Here is a 16,026-nt window from a genome sequence, read left to right as displayed (position 1 = left end):
CAGACATGAGACACGACAATTGCCCAGAGGAACTGCGTCAGGGAAACGAATGTCCCCGGCTGGAAATGGGAGCTTGCAGCCGGGTGGAGAAGCAATAGAAGGCTCTCACGCGGAACCACCTATCCCAGGGCTAACGGTGAAGGTGCAACTACAACTACCCAATGGACACAGCGTCCAGGTAGAGGCGTTGTTAGACTCAGGAGCGTCAGCAGATTTCATAGACCAGAAATTGGTACAGGAACACAAAATCGCTTTGTTACCTTTGAGTTCCCCACTGCGAGTGAAAACAATCGACGGCAGACCGCTACTTTCAGGAGAAGTGACTTATGAGACTCCACCAATGAGAATGGATATGGGTCATCACTCAGAGACCAGGGCATTTCATGTGACCAAACTAGCTGGGCACCCAATGGTGCTGGGCATGAGTTGGCTCAATCGTCATAATCCGGTAATTGCCTGGCATCAAAGATCTTTGGTTTTTGGTTCGATATATTGTATGACACATTGTTTGGGGCAAAAGGGAAAAATCTCGGTGGAAGTAATGGGAACAGAGGTAGAAGGGAAGTTGATGGGGAATGAAAGTGAGATTCCATCACAATATATGGCTTATCAGGATGTTTTTTGTGAAAAAGAAGCAGATAAACTTCCACCACATAGGCCCTATGATTGCAAGATAGATCTAGTCCCTGGGGCACAGTTGCCACCAAGCAAGATATATGCCATGTCGGAAGTAGAATCTGCAGCATTGAGGGAGTTCCTGCAAAAGAATTTGCAGAGAGGTTTTATTAGAGAGTCTACGGCCTCTGGGGGTGCTCCTGTCTTTTTTGTCAAAAAGAAAGGTGAGGAAGGGGCACCAAGATTAGTATGTGACTTCAGAATCCTTAACAGTCAAATGAAGCCTCGTGTGTGCCCACTGCCACGTATAGATGACCTCTTAGAGAGAGTAAGGTCAGCCAAAGTCTTTACCAAGCTTGATCTACGAGGAGCATATAATCTGATAAGGGTCAGAGAAGGGGATGAGTGGAAAACCAGTTTTTGTACTAAGTATGGTGCATTTGAATTCTTGGTAATGCCTTTTGGCTTGCAAAATGGCTCAGGGGTATTTCAAACCTTCATCAATCACGTCTTAGCAGGTATACTGGATCAGTTCTGTGTCTCTTATTTAGATGACCTCTTAATATATAGTGAAAGTATGGAGGAACACGTAAAACATGTCACACAGGTGTTAGAGAGATTGAGGACCAACAGGTTATATGTGAAGTTAGAGAAGTGTAAATTCCACACACAAAAGGTGGAGTTCCTGGGATATTGCATTTCCCACAAAGGGGTGCACATGGACCCCAGTAAAGTTCAGGCAGTGGTGGAATGGGAGGCACCTAAAACTAAGAAAGATCTACAGAGGTTTTTAGGATTTGCTAATTTCTATCGTAAATTCATAGGTAATTACTCCAAAATCACAGCGCCACTAACTGATTGTCTAAGAGGCAAGGGGCCATTCAGATGGACTGAGGAAGCACAGAAGGCCTTTGATAAATTAAAGGTGGTGTTTGCTTCAGAAAAATATCTTATGCACCTAGATCCAAGTAAGCGTATAAAGGTAGAAACTGATGCCTCTGACAGGGCTATTGGGGCCATTCTGCTGCAACAGGACAAGGAAGGGGACTGGAGACCCTGTGCATTCTACTCTAGAAAATTAAATCAATCAGAACAAAACTACACCATATTTGATAAGGAACTTTTAGCTGTGCACGCTGCCTTTAAAGTGTGGAGACATTTTTTGGAAGGGGCATCACATCAGGTGGTGGTACAAACAGATCATAAGAATTTAGAGTATTGGAGAACTGCTAGACAGCTAAACCAAAGGCAAATTAGGTGGGCAGAGTTTTTTGCTGGGTTTAATTTTAGGATTGAGTACATACCTGGGCATCAAAACATTCGTGCAGACGCGCTATCGCGCAAACCTGAGTATATGGAAGGGGAAGCACCTCCCAAGTTGCGAGAAATGCTGAGATCGGATCAGTGGGGGTGTGCAGCCGTAGTAGTGGACGGCAGGGAATTCCAGCAATTGACAGTAACAGATGAGTTTGCACAAAAGAAAATGGAGGAACTGAGAAAAGGTAAAGGGGAAGAGGAAGGTTTCAAAGAAAAAGATGGATTGTTGTACAGGAGAGGGGTGCTGTATGTACCTGCAGGTGAATTAAGAGGTAAAGTGTTGAGGCAACATCATGATAACCCGACTGCAGGACATTTTGGTAGAGAAAAGACCCTGTATCAGATCACACGGCAGTTCTGGTGGCCAAAGTTGAGGGAGGAAGTAACACAATATGTAAGAGGTTGTGAAGTATGTCAACGAGCCAAGGCACCCAGAGCAGCTCCCGCAGGGTTGTTGCAACCTATGCCCACGCCGGGAAGGCCTTGGGATGTGGTGTCTATGGATTTTATAACGGATCTACCGTCATCGCACAGGCAAACAGTGATCTTTGTAGTGGTTGACATGCTAACCAAGATGGCACATTTCATACCATGTACCAAAATTCCGACTGCACAGGAAACTGCAAGGATGTTTTTAGATAATATTTTTAGGTTGCATGGTATGCCATCACAAATCATTTCAGATAGAGGGGCCCAATTTACATCACAATTTTGGAAGAGGTTAATGCAGTTACTAGATGTGGAGCTAAGCCTCACGTCAGCGAGACACCCGCAAACCAATGGGGAAGCTGAAAGAACGAATGCAACACTACAACAATATCTGAGGTGTTATGCTGGTTATCAGCAGAGCGGGTGGTTAGAGAAGTTGAGTCTAGCAGAGTTTGCGTATAATAATGCAATGCATGTGTCTACGGGCAGAGCCCCATTTGTGGCAAACTATGGCTTGCACCCAAGGGCATTCCCAGGTCAAGAGGAGCAGTTAGCAGTACCAGCAGCAGAACAAATGATAGAGGAGTTGAGGTGCATGCATGAGATATTGAAAGAGGATTTGGAAGAAGCTAAAGAGGCTTACAAAAAAGCTGCAGATAGGCACCGGCGAGTTGGGGAAGAAATCCAAGTAGGGAGCTGGGTATGGCTGTCTACCAAGGGACTACCAATACGAGGGAAGTGTAAAAAGCTAGAACCAAGGAGATTGGGACCTTTCCAAGTAAAGGCTCAAATTAACCCAGTCGCTTTCAAGCTTCATTTGCCTGAAAATATGAGAATACACCCTGTATTTCATAGATCTTTATTGTCAGTGTTTGTACCAGCACATAAGTATCAAATCTCAAGGGAACCACCTCCTTTCCCCACCATGATGGGGGAAGAAGAGACCGAAGTGGAAGAGATATTAGACTCGAGAATAAGTAGGAGGAAATTACAGTATTTGGTTGCATGGAAAGGGTTAGATGAGTCTGAGAACTCATGGGAACCAGCAGAAAAAATTAACGTTCCGGAATTGCAGCGAGAATTTCATAGAAAATATCCCCACAAGCCAAAACCCCAGAACTGGCATCTTCAAGAAATTTTTGAAGAGACAGATAGCGAGGAAGAGGAGTTCATAGGGTTCGGTCCTCCAGAAACAGAGGAGAGCGAGGAGGAGGAAGGGGGGCTTAGGGGAGGGGGTGATGTCAGGGAAGAATTAGAGGTTTTCAGTTTATCAGAGGGAGAAAGCATTCCCCAAGGGGGGAAGGAGAGCAGTGAATCTAATAGAAGGGAGCAAGAGGAACAACAGGGAGGGACCGGTTGTTCACAGGAAAGGCAAGGGTTAAGTTCTAGCTCAGATTCGGAGGAGGGGAGATACAGGCCAGCTCTAGCCAGGAGGTTAGAAAAAAGAGCGGGAAAGCGAAGGGAAAGGCGCCTTCGCCATTTTGAGAGTGGCTGGTCATGGAGAAGCAGAGCTCAGAAGGTATCTGAAAGAAGTGACTCTGAGGAATAATAGTTAAGAACTGTTTATAAGAATGTTTTGTTAATACGCAATAAAAAGTTTTATAAAAGAACAAGAAGCGTTTGTGTGGTGATCTGAAGAGGACAACGACCAGTCCTGACATCACACATTGATGCCTCATGCAGCTCATGACAAGTGAATCCAGTACGCTGCATCTCATTTCCATCTGACCTCTCTGGAAAGTGCAGCATCAAAGGCTACCGCTTTGCGGAAGAGACAATCTATAAGGGAACTACCACTCTGACTTTTAACACACAGAGAATGCAAGGGGTGTGTTAGCTGCTCCCTCCTGCTTGTTGGCTAGGATTGTTCTTAAGTCTTATGGGTGTTTGTAATGAATTCTGAACTCCGTTCACATCCAAATATTGGAGATAACATGCAGTGCTTTCCTTCTGCATATGCAAAGATATAATATGAACTTGAGCTCATCTGATTAACCTGATTATGACTTTGATGTCAGTGCCATCAGTTGCAGGTGCAGCAGAGTAAAACGTGATTGAATCCCCACCTACCTGGGGGTTACAATCTGGGCACAATCAGCCAAAAACTAACTGCCTATCCTGTTGTAGATGCTATGAAGTTGCGTTGGCCTACTCCACTGTGATGTCCCAGAATGCAGCATTCTGAGACTTCCAAACCACTAAGGAAAACATGCTTGGAGCATGGCGTCAGCCCGTTGGTAAGTCTCGAGTATATTGCATGGTTTTGCAAAGTTTTGCTTTTGTTTTTATTTTATGTCCTAAAGGGTATAAAATAATAATGAAAAGAAACCTTGCAAAGCAGAGCAATAGACCTTTATAATAATAATCATCATCACTATCTCCAGATTCCTAACAATTGGCCACACGCTCCAGCAGGGTTTCCTGGGGATCGTTGTCAAAGATTGATGCATTCTGAGCACAGCAATAGTTGTCAGGCCAACGTGAGTTCATGGATACTTGCGTTTTTCCCCCTTTTAGCTGTTTGTGCTGAACATGTGTTGTTGAAATTTATTGTGATGTGATTTCACACCACCCTAATATTTTCTTTGCAGCTTGTCTCTTAATCATTTACTTCAAGTAGATACTGAGTTTTTGGTTGTTGTCGTTTTATTGGACTGTCTAAAATGTCTGTTGTGGTACCCCAGCTATGGAATGCTCTTTCCAAAAAGACTCATCTGGTGTCAACACAGATGGCTTTTGGGGCTCCAGGTGAAGACATTTTCATTTGCCCGGGCCTTTTGAAGTTATCTATTTCAGATCTACTTTAATGCTGAAGTGTTACTTGAGAGCCAGTGTGGTGTAGTGGTTAAGAGCGGTAGTCATGTAATCTGGGGAACCGGGTTCGCGTCTCTGCTCCTCCACATGCAGCTGCTGGGCCAGTCACACTTCTTTGAAGTCTCTCAGCCCCACTCACCTCACAGAGTGTTTGTTGTGAGGGAGGAAGGGAAAGGAGAATGTTAGCCGCTTTGAGACTCCTTAAAGGGAGTGAAAGGTGGGATATCAAATCCAAACTCTTCTCTTCTTCTCTTCTTACTTATTACATTTTGAGACTTTGCTGCTGCTGCTGTTTTAACATACTGATGCTGTTGTTTATGTGTTAATCTGCAAACTGGTTCTTGGGACTGAGGAGCAGGATATAAATATTTGTAATAATTTATTTCCACTGTTGTCAGTACCTTTTCCTTTGATAAGCTCTCTTGCTGAAACTGAGGCAAGGGACAAAAAAAATGGACCTAATGGCTGAAGGGGGAAGAGCAGTAAATCAGTGACAGAGCAAATGTTTTATATGTTAAAGGTCTCAGATTCAACTCTGGCATCTCCAGATAGAATTGGGAAAAACTGAGGAGCTGAATTCTGGAGAGTGACTTTCAGTTACTGTAGACCAGGGATGGGAAACCTGCGAGTCTCCGAATGTTGTTGGACTACAACTCCCAGCAGCCCCAGCCATCATGGTCAGTTATCAGGAATGATGGGAGTTGTAGTCCAACAACATCTGGAAGCCCATAGGTTCCCCATTCATGGCAGAGGTAATACTGAACGACATAAACCAATAACCTGAGTTAGTATAAGGCAGATTCCTATGTTCCTAATATCTAGAAGTCTAATGCTCCTAAAAGCCACAGCCTTGCCTTGTTGTTCCTAATCTCTACCTGAGCTTCATTTTACTAACTCTGGTCAATTCCTGTGATCGTTTTGATTATGTAGTTGATAAGTTTGCCTTGCATCCACACGTGAATGTCCTTCATTTGATTTGCTCAAGGGCTTATAAATTGCAGCTGAGCTCCGTACAAAAGCAGTGTGTTTGCAGCAGCAGGCAACTTGAAAGTTGTATCTGTGGTGTTTTGAGGAACAGTGGCTCATTCACACATCCATATCAAGCGAAATATGTGTGTGAGAGAGAGCTCTAAGAATTAATATGGTAAGAATGACTCGTGCTAGCCCTGATAGTCGCTATACAGTGGCCATTTTCAGAAAACACCAAGCTAGTTCTGTCTGCCAGTCTAGCCCAGAATTGTCTGCTCTGACTGGCATCAGCTCCCCAGGGCTTCTGAGAGAGCTACTTCCACATCACCTACTACCTGATCCTTCTAACTAGGAATGGCAGGGACTGAACCTGGCATCTTCTGTGTGCAAAATATATTCTCTACCAGTGAGCGACGGCCCCTTCTACGAAACTACCTGTTGACAGTTACAGTTACCTCATGAGAAGGATGGTGGCATGAACTGGTCACTCACTTGACCCACACTTTGAAAAACTCCCAGTGGCATCCCATGAGTTTTCCCAAGTGTAGCAGAAGGAAGGATTTTTCAGGATTGTAAAAAAAAAGTTTGATATGGTGAGATGCTGTAGCACTAACTAGACATGATTGCCCAAACTTGTGTAGGAGAAATGGGGCTGCACATGTTGGCCCTGCCTGCAAAGTCCCCATGCATGCTGGCTCAGCCCATGGTCTTCCCAAGGCATAGGCAAACTCGGCCCTCCGGATGTTTAAGGACTACAACTCCCATCATCCCTAGCTAGCAGGACCAGTGGTCAGGCATGATGGGAATTGTAGTCCCAAAACATCTGGAGGGCCAAGTTTGCCTATTCCTGGTCTTCCCACATTGAGCAGTAAGGGGTTTCCAAGCATCTTTGGGCGAACACACATTGCATCCTTTGCACAAATGAGAATTGTTGACAGTTCAGGTTCCCATTCAATCATGTGGAGGATTATGATGGCTTTTGCCAGAATGGGCTTAGGAACTTTTTTTTTCATACAGGAAAATTAGAATCAGAAGGGACCATGAGGACCGTCTAGTCCAGGAATCTATTGCCCAAGGTGGGCCTCTAACCAAAAACCCTGAGATTAAGAATCTCATGCTCTACTAACTTGAACTATCTTAGGCCCTATACTTGTATTGAGATTCCCTGTTCAGGCTTTGTGCAAGGGCTGAGTCAACTCACAGGGAGGCTATTTCAACAGGTGGCGTGAATGGCATCGGCAGATCACCATAGACAAGCTTGCATCCTCACGCATTATTGAAATCACCCTTTCTGCTATTGACAGATATTGACCTCTACAAAAGCAAATTTAAAGCACCCCCTATTTACATATATATATATATAGCCATTTTTATTTCTGCCCTATGGGATGTACTGCTGTGTGTCTCTTGAGGCTACAACAAAACAGCTTTCCTTTTCAGCATGCCATCGTCTGGTCTTTTGGTACAGATTTCCAGTCGTGCTTTTAACAAATCTTATATCTTTGCAGCGTTTATTCAGGACACCAGTCTATTTTGATTCCTCCCTCAGAATTGGAGACCACGCCTGCTCTCTGGCTTCTGGCTGTGAGTCAGTACAAAGTGAGAGACACCTTTTGCTCTTATTCCGTCATGGAGCTATGTACCAAGGGTCTTGGTTCGCAAACAGAATCTCTGAAGGTGAGGAACCCAAGCGCTCCCTTTCCCTTTGCCTCCTTGCTTTTTTGTAGGGTTGACGCGGCAGCATACGTACGAGCCGAATGCGTTCAGTGAGAAGAAATGAGTCGAGGAGTGAAGTGAGAAAAATCCTTGAAAGAGCGAATAGAATAATTCCTCTTTGCAGGAAGTTTCTCGCCAGCTGTTCCCTGGTTATTTTCATAGCACAGGGTTTCAAAGTACCGTATTTTTCACTCTATAAGACGCACCAGACCATAAGATGAACCTAGTTTTTGGGAGAGGAAAACAAGAAAAAAAATATTGCGAATCTCAGAAGCCAGAACAGCAAGAGGGATCAGTGCGCAGTGAAAGCAGCAATCCCTCTTGCTGTTCTGGCTTCTGGGATAGCTGCGCAGCCTGCATTCGCTCCATAAGACGCACACACATTTCCCCTTACTTTTTAGGAGGGAAAAAGTGAGACTTATAGAGCAAAAAATACGGTAAATGAAGTAGGTGGTGTTTACCTTTGCCCTTTCTGCCCTGCAACTGCACTGCGGCCACGCTTGCATCCTGCGACCACACTGCAAACCCCCTCCTCACACCAGCAATTAAGCTTGGAAAAAGTAAAGCATAATTGAAGTGTGTGAGATCTTCCTAGACAGGTGTAATCTCTACAAAGGTCACCCCAACAGTTTTTATACCTTCCCCCCTGCAATAAAACTTTTTTTAAAAAAATACTTTACTGGACCCAATACAAGACATTTTTTTCCAAGTCTCATCGCAATGAGGAAGGGGCAATTTTTGGGGCTGCAGCTTAGAGAGACGGGCCAGCCCTTTCTTCCCTAGTTGTCCCCCTGCCTCTGAAAATGTCCATCTCCTATTCCAATTTTATTGTACTAAATAGAAGGAGACTTTCAAGTCTTAATTGCAGCATAGGGTCATTTTTAGTGACAGCGAGAGTTAACCTTTTCCTCTCTAGCCTTGACTGCTCCCAAAACCACTCCTCCACCATGCTGCAATTAGCTTTAAAGAACACTTCTGTAGGCTCTGATATATGACTCATTCCATATCAAGTGATCCAGCTTTCTTTTACCTCGTGTCATCCAGTTTTCTTAATGTTTTGTACACTTGTTCAATGATCAAAACCAAGTTTAAATCTGAAATTTTAATTTTTTTATCTCATCCCGTTTGTGAGTTATGAGGGTTTGAAATTTCAAAAATAAATAAATGACAGTTTGGGCCTTGCCAGACTACACAAAAACTTTAAAAACTCAGCCCAGAATTGAGATGTCAAAACTAAAAACACCAATCTCTTCTGAGCTTCATGGGTTTTAATATATGTCACATGATGGATTTACGTTAAATTTTAAATTTAAGTTACAAAATTGAAAAATGTAAAAAATATATATTAAAAAGTCTATGTGATTAGAAATTTCCCAAAAATGTATTTGTTATTTAATATTTCTAAGAGCTACCTGCAAAATTTCACCTTGGGATCTCAATGGGATCACATTAGAAAAAAAATATTTTGCACATACATGTCAGCCTTATTGGGTTCTATTTAGGATAAATGGGTCTTCTTGGAGTAAAATATAACAGAATAACCAAGACTTCAAACTATAATATCAGTTACTTCAGGCATTTCTTTAGAAAGTTATTCCATTAAAATGTATCTGAAAAGCTAGTCGGGCTTTTCTTTTAAAAATATGTTCCAAAGCCGAGTAATGGTCATCTTAGAGGCACTTTTCTTTGTGGAAGCACCCAGACTGTGGATCTCCCTGCCTTGAGAGACTCTCCTTCCTTCCCATTTAGTAGTTTTTGCTATTAGGTGAAAACAGGGGATTCTCTGATTCTATATTTGTTATTTTGGTGATTTGCTTAGATGCTGTCTGATCATTTTCTTGAATTGTAAACTATTTTATTTGTATTATGTGGTGTGTTTTTAAGGTTTTAAACTGATTGTAAAAAAATTTGGGAGTGGGAAAACAAGGGTAAAAGTTCAGCCAATAAATGAACTCTTAAGATATTAGCAGCAATAATTGATTCAATGAATGTTTTGCAGTATCCTTTAAACCACATTCGTCCCTCTTAATTTCTGAGGCCTGTTTTTGGCATCCTTTAGAACTGATTATGTGCAAAAAGTAACAATCTATCCAAAAAGCTCTGGTCAGACCTCACCTGGAGTACTGTGTCCAGTTCTGGGCACCACAGTTCAAGAAGGACACTGACAAACTGGAACGTGTCCAGAGGAGGGAAACCAAAATGGTCAAAGGCCTGGAAACGATGCCTGATGAGGAACGGCTAAGGGAGCTGGGCATGTTTAGCCTGGAGAAGAGGAGGTTAAGGGGTGATATGATAGCCATGTTCAAATATATAAAAGGATGTCATATAGAGGAGGGAGAAAGGTTGTTTTTTGCTGCTCCAGAGAAGCGGACACGGAGCAATGGATCCAAACTACAAGAAAGAAGATTCCACCTAAACATTAGGAAGAACTTCCTGACAGTAAGAGCTGTTCGACAGTGGAATTTGCTGCCAAGGAGTGTGGTGGAGTCTCCTCTTTTGGAGGTCTTTAAGCAGAGGCTTGACAACCATATGTCAGGAGTGCTCTGATGGTGTTTCCTGCTTGGCAGGGGGTTGGACTCGATGGCCCTTGTGGTCTCTTCCAACTCTATGATTCTATGAAAAGCAGGAAGATATAGAGCGCAGACCAGAAAGTTCTACTTTCCAACAGGTGTTGCCCATGGAGGGGAACAGATCCACGAAATTGTGAAATTAGTTAAGAAATGAGGTTCTGTAGGGAGGTGGCTTCCAAGAACAATCCAGAGAATGGCCAGATACAGTTCTGTTGTAGTTATTCAGGTCTGGTTTTTCTAAGCTGCCTGAATGGGAGACCATGTGAGAGCCATATAGAAGCCACTTAAGGCTTATTGGACCAAGCATTTTCATATTTCTTTTAATAAAATACGTATTTTGGGATACAAGCTAACCCTTGGGGGAAATGCTTATATGCCCTATCTTTACATCCTTGTATTAATTTTAATTTAGCATCTGTTATTGGTTGATAAACTACTCTCGATTATGCTGCATCCAAATTTCCAGAATGGCCTCATTTAGATATGAGTCTGACCTATGATTATTTACCATTACAGGAGTTTGAGGTTTTGTATTCCCTTACCTCTCTGATTTCAGTTAAACACAGTTTACTGTGGTGTCCAAATCCTAAAGTGTGGTTAATTTTAACTACGGTTTCCTGAAACAAGCCAGCTTCGTAAACCATGGTTTGAAGTTGGTTTGTTTAAGAAAATCATAGTTTTGACTAGGGTTGGGAAGCCTGTTATCCTCCAGCGACTGCTGGCTCCCAAGTCCTATAATCTACAGTCAGCATAGCCAGTGGTTATGGATGAGATGGGACCTGTAGTTCAGCAACCTCAGGAAGGCTCCAGGTTTCCCATCCCTGGTTTATACTAACAGCAGTAGATGCAACAATAAACAGTGGTTAGTTAAGAGCAGCAGAAAATGCTTCCAGTCCCTTGGCCACGCTGGAGGAGGAAGGGGGGCGTACAGTTGCAAGATCACACAACACAAAGCCATAGTGTTGCATCAGAACAAGGCCAATAAAAGTATCCAAATAAAACAAATATTCCCAGACTTACAGGCAGCTAGTATTCTGCTTCAATCAGCTTTAAACAGCCTTAAGTAAGTCCCATTGTATTCAGTGGTCCCTAAGCAGACCTTGAACCTTTTAATGGGTTTGTATCCCACTTTTCTAGGCGACTGTATGCAATACGACGAACAAAAGGTTACACAAAACTGTTAGACAACCTTCACTATGGGTGCAAGGTAGATTACAGCAATTTGAGCGGTCTCCACCTGTCCCTAAAAAGCTCACAATTTAGGTCACATAAATGGCTTAAGGAAATGGCAAACAAAAAAATGGCAAGTTGCTCTTGCTCCCCTTCTCCCAAAACAAGGCTGTTCCACAACACAGACTTTGGTCTGCTTCTGTTTCTCTCCCTCTTCCAATTCTGAGTTTTAAATTAACTCTTCCAGAACTCCCACCCAACCCCTGCAGTTTTTAAGAAAAGGTGTTCTTGAGCGGATGGCGACATTTCACCTTGCCGGAGGACACTACTCTTCCCGCTCAAAGCGCACTTGGTTCAGAAATTTCTGAAATGACCTGACTAAATGCCAACAAGCTCCCATGGGATAACTTGAGTTCTGTACCTCGTTTCCAGGCAAGGGGACTGGACCTCTCAAGAGTGCGGACGTGTGTGGTTGTGGCAGAAGAACGGCCTCGGATAGCTCTGACGCAGTCCTTTTCAAAGCTTTTCAAAGATCTGGGCCTCCACCCCAGGGCTGTCAGCACATCATTTGGCTGCAGAGTTAACCTGGCTATATGTTTGCAGGTAAGAATCTCTCTCTCTCCTTTCCTGACAGCAATCTTAGAAGCAACCCTTTTGAAATAAGGACGTGGCGATACAGCTTGGTTAACCAATGCATGCCATGCTTAAATGTTCCTCTTTCATAATGCAAGAAGTATAGTTTTTCTGTATTGTTTTTTACTGAGCATTTTCCATAAAGCCTTCACATCCCATTTATAGCATTTATTCTGCCCCAAACTTAAGAAAGCAATGCAGCAAAAGTTTGTCTTGTAGTTCTTACATTTGTAACATATGAAAGTCAGCCTTGTTAAAGTTGCTGTAGCTGTCCTGCCAAGTGCTTGAGTATCTAAATATCTATATCTTCCTTTGTGTAGAACAGTAATTTGACAGGGGCATGATTCTCATGCACATAGCATGGACTACTCATCTTAAAATAATGCTTGCTATTGTGGCTTGTGTTGAAGGTAGAAGAAACATCTGTATTGATTCTCCAGGTAGAAATTGGCAGAAAGAATTTAATACTAATAATACTAATAATACTTAGCATTTATATAGTGCTTTGGGGCATTCAAAACCCTTTGCATACATAATCACAGTTATTACTATTACAACCTAGCTAGGTAGGTCTATGTATTTATTTCCAAACTGCAGATGTGATTCCAGCTTGCTTATGGTCACCTCATTAGCTCATGATGGAGGTGAGATTGGAAACCAATGGCTTTTTAGGCAGGAAGACAGTGTGGTGCTATTATAATCTTTCTGTCTGTTCAAGCATTTCAGTTTGCCAGATGAAACTACTTCCCTTTGACCCACACTGCTCTGGGGGTTCCCCCAACCTCCCCACAAGTGGATTGGGGGGGAATGGGGGGAGGAGAGAGGGGGCAGTTCCATGGTTCTAGTGGGATTTGTCACATTGGTTTCCGCCAGCAGAAACCATTTAGTTGAATCCAGGTCCTTGTTTACTCAGCTCACTTGTTTTGCCACTTGAGTACAGTGGTTCTCATGACCAACTCAAAAAATACTGTTTTGGTACCTCAGATTTCCCTCACTAGAACTAGTGAGGAAGCTAAAGTACTCATACAATATGGCTTCCACACATATACATAAACACATGCATGCTGCCTCTTCCATAAAACCAAACACTGGTGTCTGATCTAATAAAGCAATATTATTAATTTTTTAAGCTATTGTATTATAATATGACATGGGGATGAATGGCAGAAACAAGAACAGAGAAGCAAGCTTCAGCTTGATGCTGAACAAGAAGGATTATTCTTAAAGAAAATGTGATAAGGTCTCATCAGTTACAAATAAAACATTCATTGGGTGGCAGTGGAGTCAAATGACCTCTCTCCGCCGCCACAACCATTTTCTGATACCTCCCCTCCTTCCATTTTGCTTTATTTGCGTACTACCATTTATTTCAGGTTCATGGGTGCGTCTGTTCCTACACGTTAGTTCTATAGGTTGGGATTTTTTTAATGGGTGGAAATTTTCACCTCCACCTTAAAGCTCCAGCTCAAGAGGGAAGTTGTTCAGAGGGAGCCTGTGGTTCAGTCGTGACCCCAGCTTTGCCACTGCAGAATACACACCAGACATTGCATTTTGCCCTCCATGGAATGCATGAAGCGCAAAAACTGAATCAACAATATGCAGTCCTGCTTTTAATAGTGTGATAGTTTTTTTTTGCTATTATTATTAAAAATGTTTGCTTTTATACTAAGGACTCTCTCCAAGAAATGTCAGCTTCTTCATTCTGGGAACATTAGGCTGCACTTCTGTTTGTCATAGAGGAGAGGCATTGTTCTAACTGTGCTCTTCAGATGTACACCCACAGAAATAGATATTTCTGGCTATAACTGGGTGTTTCTAGGTTTATATCTGAATGCTGGAGTTACAACAATTCCTTTCTCTGAGAAACAGTGATGAGCGAACGAACTGGTATCTTTAGCTAGATATATATTCTTGCAAGTTGAAGGGTTTTTGCTATGGAGACAACCTCACAATCATCCCTCCTGCCACCAGCCACATCACTGTGACAAACGATATTGAACTCCGCAGCTCACTGTGGAAATAATAAATTGTTGGAGGGAGCAGCTGTTGTGTTGCAGCAAGCTGCCCTAAGCATTCCGGAGAACTTCCTCAAGCTGTTGCAGCGAGAACATTACCACCAGCCAGTACTGTCCCATTCCACTCGCCTCTTTCAACAAGCAGTACTGATGGATCACTCAGGGTGATAGATAGATCCAAAAACTGGATGGGAGCACTGTTGTGGGTTACAGCGATTGTTCCAGAGCTAGATGCACTTGAGCATAGGACCGCTATGCATCAATGTAGCTTCAGGAACACATACCGTGCAACATGCATAAGGTCTCATTTCCATTCTTGCGTTCCCCAGTGAAAGCAGCCTTCCACAGCCTGGTGTCCTCTATAGACTACAACCCCCATCACCCCTGACCATTGGCCGTTCTGGCTGGGGCTGATGGGAACTGGAGTCCGATGACACGTGGACCATACCAGGCTGGGAAGGGTGGAATGGAAGGATTTCTGTTAGCATGGATAGAACAGGCCTCTTGACTGAGATCATGAAGGGACTGTACTCAGCAGAAAAGAAAACAATGGGCCACGTGAACCAGTGGTCTTCTGTGTATAAGATAATTTCATATGCTACAACATTATTCATATGTGTAACCCCCAGTTTTCTGCACTTAGGAAGCAGCACAGCCTGTAAATGCAGAACCTGCTTATCAAAATGAATTTTATATAGCAGCCTTGCTTCTTGGAAACAGAATATGCCCATTTATGGAAAATCCAGCATTTTTAACATGGCACTGTGCCCATGAAAGAGACAACGAGAAGAGGAAATGTGGGGCTAGGCAGTTATCAGTGTTGCTCAGAGGACAGAATTGCATCCCTTGGAACAGTGCTGACTCCCAGAGCTTTGTGTTACCCGTCTCTGCTTTCTGTGTCGCCCCTTGTGAACTGCTTTCCAATTTGCTATCTGCAAGCAAATGACTGCTTTGAGGGGGAGGCGTTCAAGTCTGTAGTCTGAAGCTCCTTTTCCCCAGAGGCGAGGGGGTGAGAGAATAAGATCAGCTGATGTGCTCTGGTAGAAGTAATATAAAGTGAGGATGTGTTGCTGCACTTTCGTTTGTGGAGTTTGGGTGAATAATGTCGCAGATGATAGAGGTAGAGTCTTTGAATGGAGAGAGAGAGAGAGTCTGGAACAGCCCAGTTACCATCATCCTGACAACCTTGTGTGTGAGCTGTACCACTTCAAGTATTTAGGGGAGAGTCTCATGAAATAATTCAGTTATGTAAAGCCCATACCTGCAGTCTGGGGAGTTATGGTCCCAACATGGGTGTAATGCATAATTAAGAGCTAGGCCACAGTGCCCATATAGCTACTTATCACGGCAGGTCCTTGTTAATGCCAGTGAAAAGACGTATGGCCCTGGTTATCAATTAATTTTGTCATTGGGCCACAATGAAAACAAAGAGATTGTTAGCAGGCCAATCCCAACTTCCAAAACGACTTTTGCCACTGGGACCCAGCCACACCCCTTTATTTCCCTTGGGTTGGACAGTTGTGACATTACTTGGCACCAAGTTGAGGGGTTTCACCATGACTTCCTAACCTATAATGTTGATGGCAATAATCCAGAATATCTGGTGCATGTTTAGTTTATTTAAAATACCACATTCTAGACATCAGATACAGAAGAGCCTCATGTTACATAGTCTTTCTATAGTTTAGCATTTCTCCTCTGGTAAGAACCTATAGAAGAAGCTTCTAATTTATTCATTCCTGTGAGCAGATTGAACTTTTATGGGTGAGAGGAATAGT

General features: G+C 43.1%; 1 protein-coding gene across 7 annotated transcripts in view; it reads left to right on the top strand.

The window, feature by feature from the left end:
* Positions 1–16,026, top strand: part of DIP2C (disco interacting protein 2 homolog C) — a 292,492-nt gene that overhangs the window by 253,395 nt on the left and 23,071 nt on the right. For all 7 annotated transcript variants that reach the window (XM_083466596.1, XM_083466595.1, XM_083466591.1 and 4 more), the window contains 2 exons: positions 7,653–7,821; positions 12,033–12,203. In XM_083466596.1, the coding sequence (XP_083322722.1) occupies positions 7,653–7,821; positions 12,033–12,203 (340 nt within the window). The remainder of the gene's footprint in view (positions 1–7,652; positions 7,822–12,032; positions 12,204–16,026) is intronic.

The sequence above is a fragment of the Podarcis liolepis genome (assembly GCF_965112155.1).
Source record: "Podarcis liolepis genome assembly, chromosome: 12".
Lineage (NCBI taxonomy): Eukaryota > Metazoa > Chordata > Lepidosauria > Squamata > Lacertidae > Podarcis > Podarcis liolepis.
Note: the sequence above shows the minus strand (reverse complement) of the source record. Positions and strands in the feature narration are given on the sequence as shown.